Source organism: Spathaspora passalidarum (assembly GCF_000223485.1).
Source record: "Spathaspora passalidarum NRRL Y-27907 unplaced genomic scaffold SPAPAscaffold_1, whole genome shotgun sequence".
In the NCBI taxonomy this organism is placed as follows: Eukaryota; Fungi; Ascomycota; class Pichiomycetes; order Serinales; family Debaryomycetaceae; genus Spathaspora; species Spathaspora passalidarum.
Genome location: NW_006767425.1, coordinates 957,887 through 976,911, shown reverse-complemented (window position 1 = coordinate 976,911; position 19,025 = coordinate 957,887). Strand labels below are relative to the sequence as shown.

At 40.9% G+C, this 19,025-nt stretch overlaps 9 protein-coding genes across 9 annotated transcripts; 1 reads left to right on the top strand and 8 right to left on the bottom strand. All coding sequences in view use genetic code 12, as the record gives it.

Annotated features, from left to right (window-relative positions):
- Positions 1 to 1,991: 1,991 nt before the first annotated feature.
- SPAPADRAFT_58223 (uncharacterized protein) lies at positions 1,992 to 3,281 on the bottom strand (the record flags this gene model as incomplete). Its single annotated transcript, XM_007372433.1, has 1 exon — positions 1,992 to 3,281. One exon carries the CDS (start codon positions 3,222 to 3,224, stop codon positions 2,094 to 2,096), a length of 1,131 nt encoding a protein of 376 aa, XP_007372495.1.
- A 614-nt stretch (positions 3,282 to 3,895) lies between these two features.
- SPAPADRAFT_58222 (amino acid transporter) lies at positions 3,896 to 5,212 on the bottom strand (the record flags this gene model as incomplete). The annotated part of the gene is made up of 1 exon (XM_007372432.1): positions 3,896 to 5,212. A coding segment is annotated over one exon (1,030 nt), but the record flags the coding sequence as incomplete, so codon positions are not given.
- A 479-nt stretch (positions 5,213 to 5,691) lies between these two features.
- On the top strand, positions 5,692 to 7,617 carry ARO4 (3-deoxy-7-phosphoheptulonate synthase; the record flags this gene model as incomplete). The annotated part of the gene is made up of 1 exon (XM_007372430.1): positions 5,692 to 7,617. The coding sequence occupies one exon, from the start codon at positions 5,696 to 5,698 to the stop codon at positions 6,794 to 6,796; it is 1,101 nt and encodes a 366-aa protein (XP_007372492.1).
- SPAPADRAFT_132612 (uncharacterized protein) lies at positions 6,820 to 7,590 on the bottom strand (the record flags this gene model as incomplete). The annotated part of the gene is made up of 1 exon (XM_007372431.1): positions 6,820 to 7,590. One exon carries the CDS (start codon positions 7,588 to 7,590, stop codon positions 6,820 to 6,822), a length of 771 nt encoding a protein of 256 aa, XP_007372493.1.
- A 35-nt stretch (positions 7,618 to 7,652) lies between the features above and the next one.
- SPAPADRAFT_48129 (PAQR-type receptor) lies at positions 7,653 to 8,615 on the bottom strand (the record flags this gene model as incomplete). The annotated part of the gene is made up of 1 exon (XM_007372429.1): positions 7,653 to 8,615. One exon carries the CDS (start codon positions 8,613 to 8,615, stop codon positions 7,653 to 7,655), a length of 963 nt encoding a protein of 320 aa, XP_007372491.1.
- A 158-nt stretch (positions 8,616 to 8,773) lies between these two features.
- Positions 8,774 to 10,519, bottom strand: ARG2 (acetyl-CoA:L-glutamate N-acetyltransferase; the record flags this gene model as incomplete). The annotated part of the gene is made up of 1 exon (XM_007372428.1): positions 8,774 to 10,519. The coding sequence occupies one exon, from the start codon at positions 10,517 to 10,519 to the stop codon at positions 8,774 to 8,776; it is 1,746 nt and encodes a 581-aa protein (XP_007372490.1).
- Positions 10,520 to 10,702: 183 nt separating this feature from the next.
- On the bottom strand, positions 10,703 to 11,481 carry PSF2 (DNA replication protein; the record flags this gene model as incomplete). The annotated part of the gene is made up of 2 exons (XM_007372427.1): positions 10,703 to 11,222; positions 11,292 to 11,481. 2 exons carry the CDS (start codon positions 11,409 to 11,411, stop codon positions 10,740 to 10,742), a joined length of 603 nt encoding a protein of 200 aa, XP_007372489.1.
- Positions 11,482 to 11,589: 108 nt separating this feature from the next.
- RRP6 (exosome nuclease subunit) lies at positions 11,590 to 14,201 on the bottom strand (the record flags this gene model as incomplete). Its single annotated transcript, XM_007372426.1, has 2 exons — positions 11,590 to 13,844; positions 14,186 to 14,201. 2 exons carry the CDS (start codon positions 14,199 to 14,201, stop codon positions 11,590 to 11,592), a joined length of 2,271 nt encoding a protein of 756 aa, XP_007372488.1.
- A 1,097-nt stretch (positions 14,202 to 15,298) lies between these two features.
- On the bottom strand, positions 15,299 to 17,977 carry GPI7 (mannose-ethanolamine phosphotransferase; the record flags this gene model as incomplete). The annotated part of the gene is made up of 1 exon (XM_007372425.1): positions 15,299 to 17,977. The coding sequence occupies one exon, from the start codon at positions 17,975 to 17,977 to the stop codon at positions 15,299 to 15,301; it is 2,679 nt and encodes an 892-aa protein (XP_007372487.1).
- Between the last annotated feature and the right edge of the window lie 1,048 nt (positions 17,978 to 19,025).

The following is a 19,025-nucleotide window of genomic DNA, read 5'->3' as shown; positions in this document are numbered from 1 at the left end:
TGCGGTGGCTACGCCCGGACCAGTATCCATTTCCAGAAACAGGAAGTTGTGAACTGAAATAGAAACGAGCAACAAAAGTGGTTCCTGCAGGGGATTGAAAATGATACACATGTGATAGCTGCCTCAAAAGCTTCCTATTGCAAATTCTAAGGTGTTGCCGCCTTTTGTTAGTTAAAATAGAACGATTCGTGCCTTAAAAAGAATATCTGACGGAATGCAAAGCCGATTTGATCGAATGATCTTGTTTAGTTTATGTTTAGCTATTGCTAATCAACAAAGTAACTGATGTGAATGGGTTATCGATACGAAGAGATGATAGAGTTTTTGATGATCGTCACTTTGTTGTCAATTCAATCTTTGTCTGATTCACATATCTATGCTAAACAAGAAAATATTTGTAGCCAGTTGCCTAGACATGCAGCAAGTTTCAATTTTGAACCCTCCAAGAAATAATCAACTCACATGGTTTAATACGAAGTGATTCATGAAGGAATGTTAGGATTGAACATTGACGACAAAATGGTTGAAACTGATAAATTTTGCAAAAAAGAGTCGGATTTATGTTTCATTTCAAAAATTATTTTGTTGCTCCAACAACTCTCGCCTATCAACCCAGAAAAAATAAAAAAAATTTGAACTATGGAAAAAGCAAGCGTTTATCCGGGCGGGATTCCGCGCGCAAAAAAATGCACTAGTCCTTATACTTCAAAGACAAGTTATGATCTCTACAAAAAAAAAACCCTTTCTTGGCAGCAAAAAAGGTACCATATCTGAGCTATGTCAAAATAAAGTCGATACGAAATGGTAAATAAATATCAAATGGAATTCGGCTAGGGCGGGAAGCGGCTAAATTGGAGAATCTTTTATTGCCTATTGTAGTTGCGTTACTTTGGTTAGAGAAATTGTTTTAAAATATTAAATCAAATTTTGTCCAATTGGCAACAATGTGAATCTTTTTTTCTCGAACACTGCAGATAATAGCAGCCTAAAAAATACTACATATTTTTTCCCATTGTATTTTATTGTTAGATTTTCGCAGAAACGAAAGATCTTTGTTCTGACGAATTCTAGATCGAGAAGTGGTACGATAGCTCCTGCAAAGGAAGCCAAGAAACGCATGGGACAATAAAACCCGAACCGCCCAAAAATCTATGAGTTGCGGTTGGATCTATGTCAGTTTATTTTGACGTGTTATTTTCTTGTTTTCTTTGTTATCTTTTCTCCTCCGCCTATTGTTTTCTGAAATCCCCCAACAAAAATGTAAAATCCAGTATGCTATTTTTACCCGGTTAACTACAGCCGGAACGTGTCTTTTTTTCAATAGTCTAAATGGGACACTCCTCATCTTATTATACTAAATTTAGTATATCTACGTCGCTAAGGCGTCTATTTCATGAAATCTAAATTTATCCCTCACTAGCCACAAATTGCAAACTGGTTACCAGACGGGGGTAGGAAGGCCAACATATATCATTTTAACGAACAACCATTGGTGCAAAGTCCATGCTTGCGCCCCAGATTTTAGTTCGTCATAAATCACCCAACTTCATATGAAAAAGCAAACGTAAAATAAAAAAACCATCTCTCCTCACATGCGTGTAGTCGCCTCTGTTTACGGGATCTAACCTAACAGAAAATCGCATAAAGTTGCCTCAACATCCTGACCCGTCTGTACCAAAACGCACTTAGATCTAGCAAAAATCTGTGACCAGAGATCTTTAAAAAAACCCCGCCACTCTTAACGCCAGCAACGCCACAGCAAACTGCCGGAAATAGGTGTCGGAAATAGATGACGAGGACTAAAAAAAAAACTCAAAGGCAAAAAAAAGTGTCCGACAACCCGGATATTCCATTTTGGATATTTTTTAAATTGCAAAGCCTGGCAACAAAAAGTGTCTGCATGGATTCAGGTTTAGTTTTCCAACTCTTCTAGAACATGCAATGGAAACTACTTTGTACCATGGAAGAATGCTGGGCTTACACGAAATTTCACCGGAAATGTTCCAATAAATCATTGTTTACGATATTTACACAGATATAGAAGGTTCTTTATGACTGCTAAAAATATTTGCCCGTTGCACAAAACAAAGGAATCAAATTTTGACTTTGTTAACTCGTAAAATTTCAAGCACGGCGTCGTACACGTCGTTGAAGACACCAGCAGTAGGTTGAGCCTCGAGCGAACTTAAGTCTTCATCGGCGTACACTCCAGTGCGTAACAACACTGATTCCCAACCATGATCATTGGCTCCTTGGATGTCTGAAGCAGGGTTATCTCCAACCATATATATGTTCTTGAATGGACTTGCGGTTGGGGCAGTTCCTAAAAGTGGATACTTTGGTTGCTCAAACTTATTGGTGATTAACATTTCACGCCAGTCAATAAGAACATGGTGGGCAAAGTCATACTGTAATTTGAATGGTTTACCACATAATAACGAACTCATGGCTTCATGAGGTCTTAACTGGTTGATATGACTGTATAATTCTTCAGTGATGATCCTGAATGCACCTTGACCAAATCTTGGCAACGAGTATTCATTAGAATAATACACATCACTGTTGCTAAATACGATAGGGATGGCAGGATCTTCCAATCTTCTTCTCTTTCTCTTTGTGCCAAGAACACCATCTTGGGAGTTCAACAAGTCTTGAACAATTTGAACATCAGTCGACATATCACGCGGATCATTAAACACTAAAATGGCCCTAAAAGGGACATTGACATCGATGTCAATGGCGTACTTGTCGAAATCATCCTGTTTGAACATATGGTGGGGAGAAATCGAGGGAATAGCCTTGACGATATCAATTGGCAACACAACATCTTCAAAACCGTAGCTTTTAGCCACATGTCTCACAGCATCACCAACACCACCAATGCACAACACTCTGTTGTGTTTTCTATCATTGGCAAGGGTTCTCAATGGTGTATGACTTTGCACAATTTGCCAGGGGGAGATCGGAACACCAACAATCTTTGCAATGTGGTCGGCCTTGGCCTTTTCCAGGACACCACCACCGTTGGTCATTAAAATATAGGGGACCCGATGTTCATTCAAGAGTTCCAAGGCCGGGGTGGCTGCGGCAATAGGATCTTTTCCTCTGATAAGCACGCCATCGATATCGAAAACAAAGGCAAAATCTTTGCGGGAATAGTTTCGGGCAAATGCCAATTGGGATAATTTCAGTACCGTGGGTAATCTAAGTCTATTGAGTATCATTGATGTCTATAAAAAGGGGGTTATGTAGTCTGTGTTTTGTATTTGCTAGTAAGAAATGTGGAATTCCATCTTTTTGTTTTCCCCCTCGAACCGGAGTTCGCATTTTATCTTCCGAAGACAAAACACACGTTTTTCGCCGACACTTCATTCCCCGTTTTGACACAATGTCAAAAATCTGGTTGAATATCCAACTGAAGATGTCTTCTAGAACCATCTAGATGGATCCATACAAGACAATGCAATGTAGCACTTAGTTTGGGTGAAATATCCAAAACAGGTAACGAGCGTGACGAAAGCGGAGAAGCGCCAGCTGTCAGCACATACTCTCTCGAAACATGTCAAGAGATATCCTCGGATTTATCACTGAGATTGTTTCCGAGACTCATGTTTGAATTATAATTAAGATCTTTCTCTTCTATTTTGTGTTCTATGGATTGTGCAAATGACGACGTAAAACAAGTTCTAAACCACTTTGTTTAGTGCATTAGTTCGTAGCAATTATACTAGTTTTAGTCCAACAAGGTGAAATGAAATAGCCGTGCAGTTCGCATTAGTTTTAGCTGAACAAGACGAAATAGCCGCGTTCTTTCTCCTCTTTCAAGACTAATGCTGCAAAATTTGTTGGGTAATTCATGAAATAGTGAAATTACAGATATTTCTACAAAAAAGCGCAAATTGGTTCAACTTAAGTTTGACCTAGTTGTTTTATTAAGATTACAAACGCGATGTACACTAGTGGCTATAATTTAGGAACCTCCCCCAGTAAGACACCAATCTCTCCCTCTTTCAACCTGTAACCCACACAATCTCGTCTCTAGCCACCAACTAATACACCCAGCAATCACAATTCCAAGCGAATCACTCATACTTACACATCCCATACTAAACTCTCGCTTCGCCTTAGGCGTTTGCTCACTTACAGACACAAAAGTGTTTACATACGAAAACCCCCCTAATAACCCTTCATATAGAATAAGTACTAGTAATAGCCAGATTCTATGGAATGGAAAGTCATACATTGATTGACATACCGTGATTACCAAATTGACAAACTGTAACATTGACATAACGTACAAATGCTTGATTCTTATCCCGAACGAAATGGATGACCGTGATATGAAAACACCAAGTTGGTACAAGAATCCATAAACGACATACAAGTCTCGATACGTCGAAAATAGCCAGTGTGGGAGGTCATCCAAGGGAAAGAGCAACGTGGGGGAGACTCCTTGGTTGATTGTGTATTCACTGGCGTACACTGTAGTTAAGGGGAGCATGTATGGAATGATCAACGGTTTTATCTCGGTGATGGTTTCACTAATGTGATTTTTCATGTAATGCAAGTCAAACTTGTTCTCTGTAAATGCGAGTTCCCCTTCTTCGACTATGTTTTCTGATATTGGTTCATATTCAAGTTCTGGAGGGGGAAGTAGGAAATTATACGTCAATAGTAGTCCCGCGGGTACGACGGAAGACATAAATAGGGTAAGCCAAACGGGAATACCCATTATATTAGTGAACAACATGAATAGAAAACTTCCAAAAAGACCAGCGCCACCGGTCCCACTGGAGAACCCACCTATTGAATGTTTTGCTTCGTAGTAATGAGTTAGCTGGAGGAAGCTTACTTCGCCCAATCCAGATGACAAACTCGCCAATGCAATGCCGAAAATCTTAAATCCGATCAACCCATTCGGCGTCAATGAAATGATCAACATGCCAGACATAGACAAGCCAAGTATGGTCCATAATCGAAACGGATACGATAGTAGATGGATAAAGAATGGTGATACAAGCTTGAAGGTAAATGAAGGTATGATATCGGCTAGCAACACCACTGCTTTGGGAGTGGCTGATCCTACGAGATCTATGGCGGCTGATAGGATAATTACATATAGGACATTATTCAAGAGTCCGAATATGAAGAATGAGATGAATATGGTTTGTGGTTCGGATATGTGCATTATGCATCTAGACCATTTGATGATATCATAAGCAAAGTTCCTGCATAGGTTGAAAGTAAGCGAGATTGTTCAAATCAAGGCAAACAAAAAAAAAAAATATCACGTGGCGCAGGCTCTGTCAAAAATTGTTGATATGTCCCAGCAGTCTCGGGGAAATTCATACCTTATCAGGAAATGTGTGAATTACATTGTTTAAGCGAATGTAAACACGAACGTGCTAACATGAGTATGTTAACAGGCAAAGTAACCCAGCACTTAACTTACTGCAACTGCCCTCTTTGGTAGTATATTTTCTGGTTGTTCCAGTAGTACAAAACCAACAATTAGTCATTATTCTTCCTCAGCGGAGTTTTTTCTTATTCCTTCTAGCTACCACAAACACCGCTCCGGCGGAAAAATTTTTTGACTAAATTTTTTTTTCTCCCGCTGAGGGATTGAAAATTTCACTATAAAGTAACAAAACATCTCTCCACTTTGTCGTTCCTACCACATCTCTAGAAGTCAACCATGAGCAACACTCCAATTCCTGACGAATACGACGACACAAGAATCTTGGGCTACAACCCCTTGATCCCTCCTGCATTATTACAACACGAAATCAAAGCCTCAGGCAAGTCCTTGGAAGTTGTCATTAGAGGTCGTTACGAAAGTGCCCAAATTCTCAGTGGTGCCGACGACAGATGTCTTGTCATTGTTGGTCCATGTTCTATTCACGACACCGATGCCGCCATGGACTATGCCAAGCGATTAAAGGCCTTGTCTGAAGAATTGAAGGGTGATTTATTGATCATCATGAGAGCCTACTTGGAAAAGCCAAGAACTACCGTTGGTTGGAAAGGGTTGATTAACGACCCAAATGTCGATAACTCTTTTGATATCAATGCCGGTTTGAGAATATCTCGTCAATTATACGCTGATTTGACCGGTAAGGCTGAATTACCAATTGGTTCCGAAATGTTGGATACCATTTCTCCACAGTACTTTTCTGACTTGTTGAGTTTCGGTGCTATTGGTGCTAGAACCACCGAATCTCAATTACATCGTGAATTGGCCTCAGGTTTATCCTTCCCTATCGGGTTCAAGAATGGTACTGACGGTGGGTTAACTGTCGCTTTAGATGCTGTCCAAGCTTCTTCCAAGGGACATCACTTCATGGGTGTCACCAAGAATGGTATGGCTGCCATCACTACCACCAAGGGTAACGACAATTGCTTTATTATCTTGAGAGGTGGTAAGAAGATTACTAACTACGATGCCGAGTCCGTCAAGGCCGCCAAGGAAGCCATTGCCAAGTCTACCGATCCAAATATCAAGTTGATGATTGACTGTTCCCACGATAACTCTCAAAAGGATTACAGAAACCAACCAAAGGTTTTGGACTCTGTCGTTGAACAAATTACCAATGGGGAAAATACAATTATTGGTGTTATGATTGAATCTCATATTAACGAAGGTAAGCAAGGTATGCCTGCTCCAGGATGTGGTAAAGAATCATTGAAATACGGTGTTTCCATCACTGACGGATGTGTTGGTTGGGAAACTACTGTTGATATGTTGACCAAGTTGAGTAAAGCCGTTCAAGCTAGAAGAGCTTTAAATAAAAAGTAAGTTATGTATATAAAAATAAATGATTAGTTATTTATCCAGAGATTGTGATCTATAAGATTTCTAATGAGTTCGTTGGTTTGCGTACTGCCATCTTGAATGGCGTGAAGGAAGTCAGAGAGGCTTGGATTACTGTAGATATACCCATGGTATCGATTGAATGGGTTTCTTGCGAGTTTCTTTTTGTTAAGAGAGTCGGCCAATCCATACCAGTCCAGTTGAAAGTGTTTGACTGCATGCTTGTATTCACTCTCTTCCAAGTCTTTGAAATATTCAATTGTGTCCTGTTCAGATAATTCCGGTTTTGGAGAATGTCCTATATAATCCACCTTATCAAGGGGATATTTTAGCGCTTGCTGTAAATGATGAGTCATAAAACGCACTCGTTTAAATTCAAAGCCAATGATGGTGATCTTGTCAGGATACATCTTGAACAACTCGTAGTATCGGCAAATCAGGAAGATGACATTCTCAAATGAATCCCTGGCAAATACTTCAGTGTGGATTCGAGACAACACAGTCTCATCCTTGCACAACTCACTAGCTAGCAAATAATAGGATAGTGCTTCTGACATAGGACCTGCCTGTTTCTTGGTTTCACCTCCGGAGATAATCACATACGCGTCAGGGTCTTGTTGTAGTATGGATATGCTTTGTAAAATTTGATCGCGGAACACGAGATGGTCTTGACCCACAATTTGGAAATCTACCAAGTGCCATTCGTTTCTTGCTAATCCTGTAGTTGGACCACCCTTCCAGATTGCATGGCACGGAAGTAACACCAAGTGTTTGGACATGATTATATTACCGATCTAAACTTTATCGCAATTAATTTTTGTATTTCTTTTTTTTTCCTTCCCTACACAGTTAATATATACTGGTGCATAAAATGATAGCATTGCACTAAAGCTTTCCAATGACAAAAGGCAGCAATGACGACAAACACATGGAAGATCTGGTGGGAATGGCCAAAGATATCAAACATTCCTGGTGTAGGATTTTTCAAGAACTCTTCCTTGTCTATGCCTGTAAGCCTTTCCGGGAATCTTCCGGCATACAACACGGCCCCAAATATATAAAACACACCTTCGAGGATGAGATAGATCATGCCTGATCTTTCCTTGGTATGTTGGAAACCCCACATATAGAATCCTACTAGAATAGGGAGTGCCCCTGATAATCCAAACATGATAAACATTGTTGCTCTGAATTTTCTATATTCCACACTGGCGAAATGAGGATCTAAGGTAAGTACCGTACATATAGTACCAAACACCGCTGTGAGTACCACAAAGAAATACTTTAAGAAGGGATGATCATAGAAGGCAAACAAAATGATTGAAATCAAGGAACAGCTAATCAAAATGACAATGCCAAAGTAGTCTAGTTGGTTGCCAAACTTACTCACCTTGTGAGAATGGGCCTTGATGGTGTGGAAAGCAGACGACATGAACAAACAAAAGGTACATGCTGTTGCAAACTGCAAAAAGTTGAGCTTCTCCCAAATCCCAAGATAATTATCATACTCGGTGAGGACGTAGTTGATGTAGTAAAGCACCGACCAAAATACAATACTGGATGGGATTAAATGGGTATAAATATTCATGGATTCATTGTGTAAGTACGTCAATGATTTCAAACATTCTCGGTACGAACTGGTTTCCTTTACGTAGCCTGATCGGATAAAGTGGTTATCCTTTTGCCAGTCATCTAATTCGTGATAATAGTGGAGTCGGCGCAACACTTGAGTCGTGACTGGATCATCGTGCACTTCCTGCGTAGCAGTCTGCACCGTGGTCTGTCTCTGTCTGAGTGAGTTCATTATGTATATCTTATCCTACTTATTTATAAAATATAAGAAATCCTCTTCTATTTATCCTTTTCATTTGCCAACAATTTATCACTCAACGGAAAAGGGTTGGGTAAAAAATCGGTTGCACGGGATAAACACAAAAAAAAAAACCGACGCAACAATCGGGGTTAATTTACCCGCGGTACTGACACAAAAGATGGTGGAATGCCCTCGCAGATTTCCGAGTACTGTTGCAACTTCTTACTGATGTCAAGGCCATGCACGCTTCGCTTGCGTTTGTCAATCTTCTTATCGAATATCTCGCCCGTGTAGAAGATCTTCCATTGTGACTCAGGCGAGCTCATGCACCCGCAACACCGTTCCCAGTACCATTTGTTCACCGGGTTGACTTTCCTCGACCGCCAGATGAGCTCGACAGGATGCGACAGGAGGATGATCTTGAAAATGATGTCTGCTAATCCTGGCAATCCTTGATTCTTCTTGGCAATGGCGAATTTGTCCAAGTAGGCAATTTTCTCGCCCTGGCTATATTCCCATGTGATTATTGCAGCACCGTCATAATCCCCAACAATGACTAGCGTGGCCAAATTTTCATTAATTCGATTGATGTACGTCTCCAGATCGAGGGGTTTGCCAAATGAATCATTCATTAGTTCAATCAAGCGATCTTTATCGATAAGATTATCTCGGAACAAGTTTTGTAACGTGAACTTATCGGGATAGTTGTCCTGATCGTAAATGTCTACGCGAACTCCCTTCTTTATAATAGTCGTAGACAATTGTGGAGTTCTCGTGTTTGTGCTCGGCAAAGAACTGGAAATAATGGGTCGATCAGTCAAGACATTGTAAATTATCGGGTTCAATTCATCGTGATTCACCGACATGATTTCCGGAGTGGTTATTATCCCCGTGGTTTCATCGTTCCCGGTACGATCATTGATATAACTCAATACAGTATTCATGGAATCAAGATTGGATACATGAAAATCGCGCACTTTTGGTTCGATATGTCCAATGTAGAGTTCCAGTAAAATGTCCGAGTACTCTTGACATAGATTGATAAACACATGACTAGATTGGTTTCGTTCAATCGAAGGAATGCCCCCCATGGGGTCAATCATGACTATTTTCTCAATGGTTAATATGTCCGATGTGCTCTTCTCCACTAATGCCGATGATAAACTGTACAATAGTTGGTCCGTGCTTATGAATTCCTGCATAGCTGACTGGGACTCGTATGCTATTGGTTGGATGATAGGCACTAGCCCTTGATACATGGGAATAAGCACCAGTTCTAAACTGTCAATTGAGAGTTTACCATTTCTGTTTGTAAATAAGGAACGAAGAACAATTGCTTTGAGTTCAGATTCCTCCTCTGGTCTGCCAAAGTAGGTTAGAAGTTTACTGGCAGCTTCAATCATATACTGTTCATTGAGTTTAAATGAATCGGTCAAAAAATGATCGTAGTCCAACAAGATAATCGGAGATATCCCAAGTGTAAGCAATCGTTTAAATGTCTCAGCTATCCCCTTCCATTGTTGATAAGTCACTTTAGGATACTTGATCTGGAATATAGCAATTCTAAGAGGGACCTTTTTTTGTTTGACATCTTCTTTGTCGTATATGTTAACAAATGGATTCTGATTGTTCAAATACCGTGTAATGAATAACCCACGCTGGGTGTCTCGTTTCGTCAAACTTTGTTCGTCATTGATGGTCTTGATACTCTTGTTGAAGTCGAGTCCCGAGAAGTCGAATTGACTCTGGTATTTATTGAGATAGTTTCTCGCTTCTCGTTTTGTTGTGGTTGATTTTAAAATCGAGAGGATGAGGTTCCGTTTGGCGTCGGTGGTCAGTTTCTGTTTCTCTAGATTTGACACGAACTGCCGTTGGAACTGTTGCCATTTGCTCATTTGATGCTGTCGTGTAGCCTAATGAGTCAATGGCGGAGTTTGTGAAAAAAAATCAACCAATGCGGAACTAAAAGGCGGATCAAACCAGACAAGGCTGAAACTTGACGAAGACGAAAATGCATCCCACTCACCGCTGGTGACTAAATACAGCAGATTGCAAGAGGGTATTAGAAGTGGTAAGTACAAAGTAGTAGTAAATGCTATAATATTACAGTGCTATCTAGTAATCATCATCAGAAACCTCGGCCATATCTTCATCAACCTCTTTACTGGTGGTGGTGGTCTCATGAAGCAGTCTTAACTTGTTCATCACACCAAGCACAAACGGTCTCAATTCGTTAATCTCCAAAAGTGACAATCCATTCAACAGAATATTCGACTCATTCAACTCCTTCAACCCTTTTCTCGACTTGACCAACCGTATCTCTCGTAAATCCTGAATAACGCTACGTAATTGGTGTGATGGATCGCTTAAGTCATCCTGGGCTCGGGCAAGTAAGATTTTGGCAATCTCTTGCCAATGCCATGGTAAGTCGCTGAACTGGTTTGGTTTTCGTAGTTCTTCTTCGTGTTTTTCTTTCAAGTATGCGAGATTTAACCATTTGGGAGGGACGATGTTGCATTTGTCTTGTGATTTGAGGATAAGGGCTACCCATAACGGGACTTTTTCTCTTCTCATGGCTCGTAATGGTGGGATTGGTGTCTGCTCTCTCGTTAGTATTTGTGCTTATGTAGAAATCATTATAATGTATGTGAATATGTATGTACATACGCCTATTAATTCGATTTTCTTCATGGAATACCTGGGTAATATGGTGACTGTTTCATTCTCAGCTAAGAAGTTTATCTCAGCAGGCATCAAATTGCCCTGTAAGGTTGTTGGAAGGACCATAGTGGTGAACGACTGGTGCTTTACATGTTAAATAGAGATGAATTTTCCCGACACTGATAAACGCGTACCCAGACAAAAAAAAATAAGCTTACAAAATCTACAGACGGTCATATACAGACAGACAGACAGACAGACAGACAGACAGACAGACAGACACTATAAAATAAATGTACATTAACTACTTCCTCTTATTCTTAAACGTCGATGATTTACCAGTAGTAGTGATCTTAGCCCGCTTAGCCGGCTTAGGACCTTCACTCTCTCTAGAATACGGATCAAAGCTCTTCTTTTTCCTATCCTTAGGTCTTCTATTGGTATTAGGAATCATAATCTTATCGGCACTAGAATAGTCCACTTGTTGTTGCTCCTGTTCTTCAAGAAGTTGACGTCTCTTAGGCTGGGCAACCTTTCGTTGTCTAAGCGTAATGAGTTGATTAGGATCAATTTCCTTGTCTTTGCTAAACAATGCCGCATCTGGTCTGGCTGGTTTAACAAATTCCACGGGTGCTTCAGGTTCCTCTGTCTCTGGAACTTCTTCAATTGGAACTTCAACATTCAGTTGTGCATCCATGGCAATTAATCCATTCCAGGCGCGTTCCAACCTTTCTTGACATACGTCCTCAAAATTATGCTTAACCACCGTGTTGTTATTAACATCATACTCAACAGTATACCTGATCTTGGGTTCTTCCACAGTTTCAATCTCATGCACTAACCCAGTAGAATTAAACAAGTCCTGGTTAGATTCAACCAAAGCGTTAAACAATCCGTTTACATTCTCCAACATATTCTTATCATGAGCATCGAAACTGTCAGTCTTTTGGTTACTCCACTTATCCACCAAATCCCAATCGTTGGCTTCAGTCTGCACCAACGTTTTCTCAATCAACCCAGCAAGTTCCTTTGCATGCAATCTCACATGTTCACTCACGTACGTCTGGCAATTCAACACTTTGTTGGCGTCAACGGGACTCTCCAATAATGCTAGAGTGACCAACAACTGGTTGGGCATGATGTACCTTACCGACTCGTCCTCTTGTTTAGCTACCAAATCACGCCAATTATACAATACTTCAACGACACCTTTCTTGAAACTTGGCACATTGTATTGATACATTATCGACGCGAATGGCTCTCTTGGATTGCTCGACATGACTGGGCACGAGACTTTCCCATTAGGTGCTAATGGACGGTACTTGGTGTATTCAAATCTCCGCTTAGCCACCTGTCTCGAATCATACAACACTTGTTGTAACTTGTTTTCGTGGATAAGTTTATTTCGCAACTGGTCATAAATATTCAACAAGAAATGGGTGTCTGATCGAGCATAGGCCATCATAGGGTGGGACAACGGACGGATCCGCCAATCGGCCAACTGATACTTCTTGGATGTTTTAAAATGAGCAAATGTTTCCAACAAGTATGCCAACGAGTGTTTGGGGAATCCCAAATTTTTGGATGCGCAGTAGGTGTCAAACAAGGAAACAATGTACAATCCGAGATCTCGTTGTAACCAAATGATATCCATGAATGCCCCATGGAACACCTTGACAATGCTAGGATCGGTGAATACTGTGTTTAATACGGTCAAGTCATCGCGCAAGGCCAATGTGTCAATGATCCAATCTTGATCGCGGTTGGAGATTTGCATAAGACAGACGATCCCGTAGTATGTTCTATAGTCGTGGTGTTCTAAATCGACGGCGATTTCGGTCAGGGATTGCAAGACGGTTACCATTTTCGTGAGTTCTTCCACCGTGTCTACCCAGATGGCTTCTGTGGTTGACCAGTCCTTGGATGGAATAGGTTCGACTGCAGATTGTAGGATCGCTTCAGGATATGGCTGGTTGTCAATTTCGTACTCGTATGGTTGGGGATAGTATGGTGGGTCTATTATCTCAATGGAATCTTCATATTTGGGCTCGGGGTTAAACAACTTGACGGATTCTTCAAACAGTTTCAAAGCATGTGGTTTGCTGTCCAATCTTGGTTTAAAAGGGTGTGATTCGGAATTATCCACAGGAACTCTGAACTTCAACTGGGGTTTGGATATTCTCTTGCCTGATTCATTAGAAGGAGCGCTGCCACTATCCAAGTACTCCAAACTCCTGGCATCACTAGATGTCTTTTGTCTAGCATGGTCAAACGAATAGTCAATCTTCTCAAAGATGGAATCCAACACACGGGCGATAGGATTCCACGACAATTCACCTTCGACATTCTGCTTGCCAAACCCAATCTTGACTTCGTCATCGTCGGTCGTGGCTCTGATCAAGTCATTGGAGATGTTCATTAACCGGGCAGCTGCGGAATCAATGTCACTAGCAAGACCGGCATCGATTGACTTGTAGAAATTTATGTCTTGCGCAGCTAACGAGCTTGCCGCTCTGATTGTAGAGACCAACTGCGGAAGAACGCCTTTAAACACATCCTCTGTATCCGACATGGTTAGCTAATACAGTAGTAGTCAGTACCAGTAAGCCCTTTGTGGTTGTAGGAAAATTCTTCTTCTTTATTTTTGGGGGATGGTGTCTGTCACGTGACTCGCTTCCTCATCGGACATTTTTTTTTTTGCTTCTGCAATATAGACCGACAGTCATTTTACCATTCTACCATTTGTAATCATAGGCCAAAGGCATTAGATATAACAGGAGTAGATATGTTCACGTGTAATACATGCAGTTTGCAGTTCCCAACTGCCGAAGATCAAAGATCGCACATGAAAGGTGACTGGCACAGGTATAACTTGAAAAGACGAGTTGCTCAGCTACCACCCATCTCGGAAGACATGTTCCAGTCGAAAGTTGCCACTTTAGAAGAGGAGCCCAAGCCAGAGAAGCAAGTCACCAAGAAAGAACAAAGACGAAGAGAAAAAGAGGCCATCTTAGAGAAGAAGAGACAGATTTTGCAGATTGCTAAAGCCGCCATGTTGGAAAAGATCAAGAACGGTGAGTTGCCTGCTCCAAGTGATACCCCCGAACAAAGTGAAGAAACAGCAGAACCAGAAACTAAAGAAGAAGCCAAAGAAGAAGAGGCAGAGTTGACTCCCGAACAGGAAGAAGAAAAGCTCCTTGCAGAAAAGCTCGCTACAAGATTAGTAATCAAACCAACCACCTGTCTCTTCTCCCATCCAAAGTACAACCACAACTTTGACACCATCCAAGAAAACATACAACACATGTTCAAACAACATGGGTTATACATTCCTGAACAAAAGTACTTGGTCGACCCAGAGGGTTTACTTGAGTACCTCGGTGAGAAGATTGGGTTTGGGTTCTGTATTGCTTGTAATTACCAAGGTAAGACCGCTGAAGCCGCCAGAGAACATATGGCCCAAAAGAGACACATGAGAATTCCCTACGAAACCGAAGATGAAAAGCTTGAAATATCCAAGTTTTACGACTTTTCTTCTACTTATGATGACGTAGATGCCGCCGCCGCCGCTGCCGATGCTGTGGCAGAAGGTAACGACGAAGACTGGGAAGATGTAAGCGATGAAGGTGATGACACCGACGATGAGGATTCCCTCCCACCAGCCGAACAAGATGCCCTTTTTCAACACGGCCACGAGTTGATCTTACCCTCCGGTGCCGTCATTGGCCATCGTTCCATGATGAGATACTACAGACAAAACTTGGCCCCAGAACGTATCCTCTCCGAGGGTCAAGGTACCGTCATTGCTGCTGAAACAAGACACATGTTGACCTTGAAGGACAGACAGGAACTCGCCACCAAGAAGAGAACCTGGGCTAGAGAAAAGAAGAGAGAGGACGTTAATGATAGACGTGCCGCTAAGTTCATCAATAACCAACCTCATTACAGGGATCAATTATTACAGTAGATTACTTTCGTCATTTATAGATATTTATATACATTAATGGTACAGTTCACATAACGAGTAAAACCAACCCAGCAACCACTAAATCAACCAAAAAGTTAATCAACACCACCCATACGCCAAAGTATAACAACTTGGGAGAGAACACACTCCAGATGAACAAATGGAATCGCAAATTCAAGCAGGACCCCAACAAGTTAACACCAGCCACGCTGTAAAACAACAAGCTCGTCAATGTCTTGACCCATAAAATCATCTTTTTCAATTTCGGAAAGAAAATCAAATCCGTAATGGAGTCCTTGGTGATGGGTTTCTTGGAAAAGATATCCCAAGCCGCTTTACTTGGCTCAAACAACATTTGCAACGATGACAATGACCAGAACACCGGACCCAGGAAGTTGGAGATAAAAGTGAGCACACCCACAGGGATGATGTCGTATGCTTTGATACCGTTGTAGGCATTGGACAAGTCGACGGTGGCCAACAGGTTGGTGTTTCCCATACTAAAGAAGGTCAAATTCTGCAAACACAAGGTAATAATAGTTATAGTAAGTATGTCATGGTCGATATTCAACGTCTGTTTCCGCTTTAGCAAATCAACTGTGAACCTGGCCCACGCAAACTTAATCACAAGCAACACAGCAAATATGGGAATGTTCTCGACTCTGGATTGATGCATAAGGTACATCGTAATCAAATTGGTCACGTCTGTGGCTGTTCCCCATTTGATCCCACGAAGTCTGCCCACGATTATCCGAATGAAAAGCACAAACGAGATTGCACTTACTGTCATCCGCGACAAACTCACACATACTTCTGCCAATTGAATCTTGGCATCATGATCATTAAGCTGGGCCAATTTGACCCCATATGAATCAACAGCCCACAGGAATATCGACCTAGCCACCGGTGGTAAAACGTTTCCATCAAGGTAAAATTGCATGAGTTTGAACAGGTACGACATGGATGCAACCACAAACAATGTGATGAAAGTAAGCATGTTTCCGAAATCCTGAGCGCCTGATAATGTGTTGGTATTGGAGAATGTGAATGTATTGACGAAAGCTCCTTGAGCATAGGTAGACAATGTCACGATGAAATAAGTCAATGTGATTAATGTCCAAAGTAATGCACTGTTGGAGTTTAATAGATAGTATCCAATATTGTACTTGGATGAGTACTTTTGTCCACTGTTGTTCCATGATCTGATTATACGTATTCCTGCAAATATCAATGTCAAATAGGCCAAGTTCGACGATTTAAAGTAGACAAAACCAAGGTAGACTAAACTTACTGAAGTAAAGAAATACCAAAGTTGGTGTTCTTCTTCGATTAATGACGATCCATGGAAATGAATTGCATAAATTACAACAAGCATTTGGTAAAAGAAGACTAGCCTTGCATCGTTGTTTCCAGATCGTAAAAAGTAAAAGTTGAAGATGATTATCGTGACAATCGTAACCCCAAACACTATTCCTATTCCGCTGAACAAATCGGAGTAGTCATAGTTTGTAGCAGAAGCAGCCATATCTCCTTGAATGTCAGAAAGAAACTCGTACACTTTGTCAATGGATGATTCTGCTTTTAAGCTCTCCCATTTTTCAACTACTTCGGTACGATCATCATATTTTGCAATATACAAATCCATAACTTGTTTACAGTTCTCCAACAAGATAGGCAATCTTGCCTTTTCCGGCCAAAGTTCAAGCACAGGTCTGGCGATAATCCCAAGCGAGTTCTTTGGAATGGGGATATTTAAAAGTGTAGATAATGTAGGAACCAAGTCAATCTGACTGATCTTGTTATAGTATGCAAAATCACTGACGTTGCTCACGGGGGCAACCAATCCTGGTTGCTTGAATTTAGGTGAGATGAAAGTTAATGCAGCCGAAGTTTCTCCAATGGACGAACCTCCGTGGTTCCCAATCTCATTCATACCATGGTCTCCCATAAGTACAATAACGATATCCTCTCTCAGCTTTTCAGCATAAGTGTACAATCTCTTCAATACCTGGTCCATCTCTTCTTGTTTGGATTTCATGTATACTGACTCAGGGCCACCTTTATGACCAATATGGTCCAACCCCAAATAATGCAAAATCAACCCGTCCCAATTATTCCCACTTAACTGATTATCCAAATGCCTCGTCACATTATGATCAACTTCGGTGAAATCACTGACAAAAAACGAATTCGTGCCATCAACTTCACTAAACTGGTCTGGGAATAACCTCAACCACGTATCATCGCCAAAGAAGTTGATCTTTTTACCGGCATGCAAAAACTGATACACCCATGAATCCTGGCTGTTCAATCCCTGCGATGTGTCCAGCTTATCATCGTTGATATTGACAATTGCATCCAAGAAATTGGGCGTGCCACCGGTAGTTATCCCCTTGAGCCGGGGCAATGTCACCGTAGGAGGATTGGAAAACGCCGTGAATGGAATCGCATGCCCTTGATTAATCAACTCGTGCAAGAAATGGAAATTGGAATGCGTGTCACTATAGCAGAAATCAGACCGCATGGCGTCCACCACCATAAGTACAAACTTGGAGAATTGAGGTTTGCCCCGATTCAAGAACGGAGAAACGCTAGAGAACTCATTGTGGCCCGGAAGGACAACTTTACTTGGGAAAAACCCGCGGAAGAACAACAAGAGACCAACTATGTTGAGCACAGTTAGTATGATTTGCACTATCCATCTAAATGTTATGGACTTGAGCATGGTCGGTGTGTTGTGATGATGTACGAAACCACCTCGGAGATTTCGTGGAGATGAAAAAAAAAAAAAGTAGAGTGGTTTGTTTGGTGCGCAGTAAACAACCGCCGCACGGGGTAATTGCAAAGGTGGTTTATGCAGGCAAGATATAATATCTACTAGACTATTCGGTGTGGCAAAGGACTAATGTGATTAGAATGGGGCAAATTATTGATTCACGAGTTTCCTCAATTATTACAGTGAAAACGGGATTTACGCTGGTATTTATTATATATTTTGATATAATTTCGTCAAAATTGCTGCGAAAACTTTCTTGGGTTTACCTTACAACAGTCTTTCCACCGATTACTTACATAGAATATTATATAATATTTCATGCAGATAACAATAAGAAAGAATATAAGCGGGATTTCTGGAAATAGAATCGTATAAAACTAAAAAAAAAAAATCAGTCAAACTACGTTATGTCCATGTGAAATTCACATTAAGCTCTTTATATGAAAAAAACAGAATATCAGTTTACCATCTCGTCATTATCCAGTCAAGATCATTGCTAAACCTCCAAGATTCTAGTTGATAAAGTAATATCAGATCTGCCAATAACTGGAAGTAAGAAAAACGGTTTAACGTGGTAAACGCCATGCGCACTTCTGCAGCTAGAACATCCGATCTGACAATGGGTGCGCCTCTCGCCTGTTTATGCATCAATAGGAATCTACCCAAAGAAGGTTATCTTTGATAAGTTTAATCTTCCATCAAGCGCTAGATCTTCAGGCACAATAATATCTGTGCTTTACCGCGTATCAGACACTCCGGGTTAGACAATACCCAGTAATAACAAAAAATTCTTTGTAATCTTTAACGAGGCTTTGCTTACACAGTAATTTTTTTTTTTTGAGTTAATAATCGGAAATTCAATATTAAAGATAAGACCGCCGTGCGTAGAATTGATAACTCATATATTCTCTGCACCGTTACCGGGTACTAGATAAATAAAATCTGCATAAAAGAATGTTACATTGGCAGTGCTGCGCATCTCTAGCTTTATATCAAA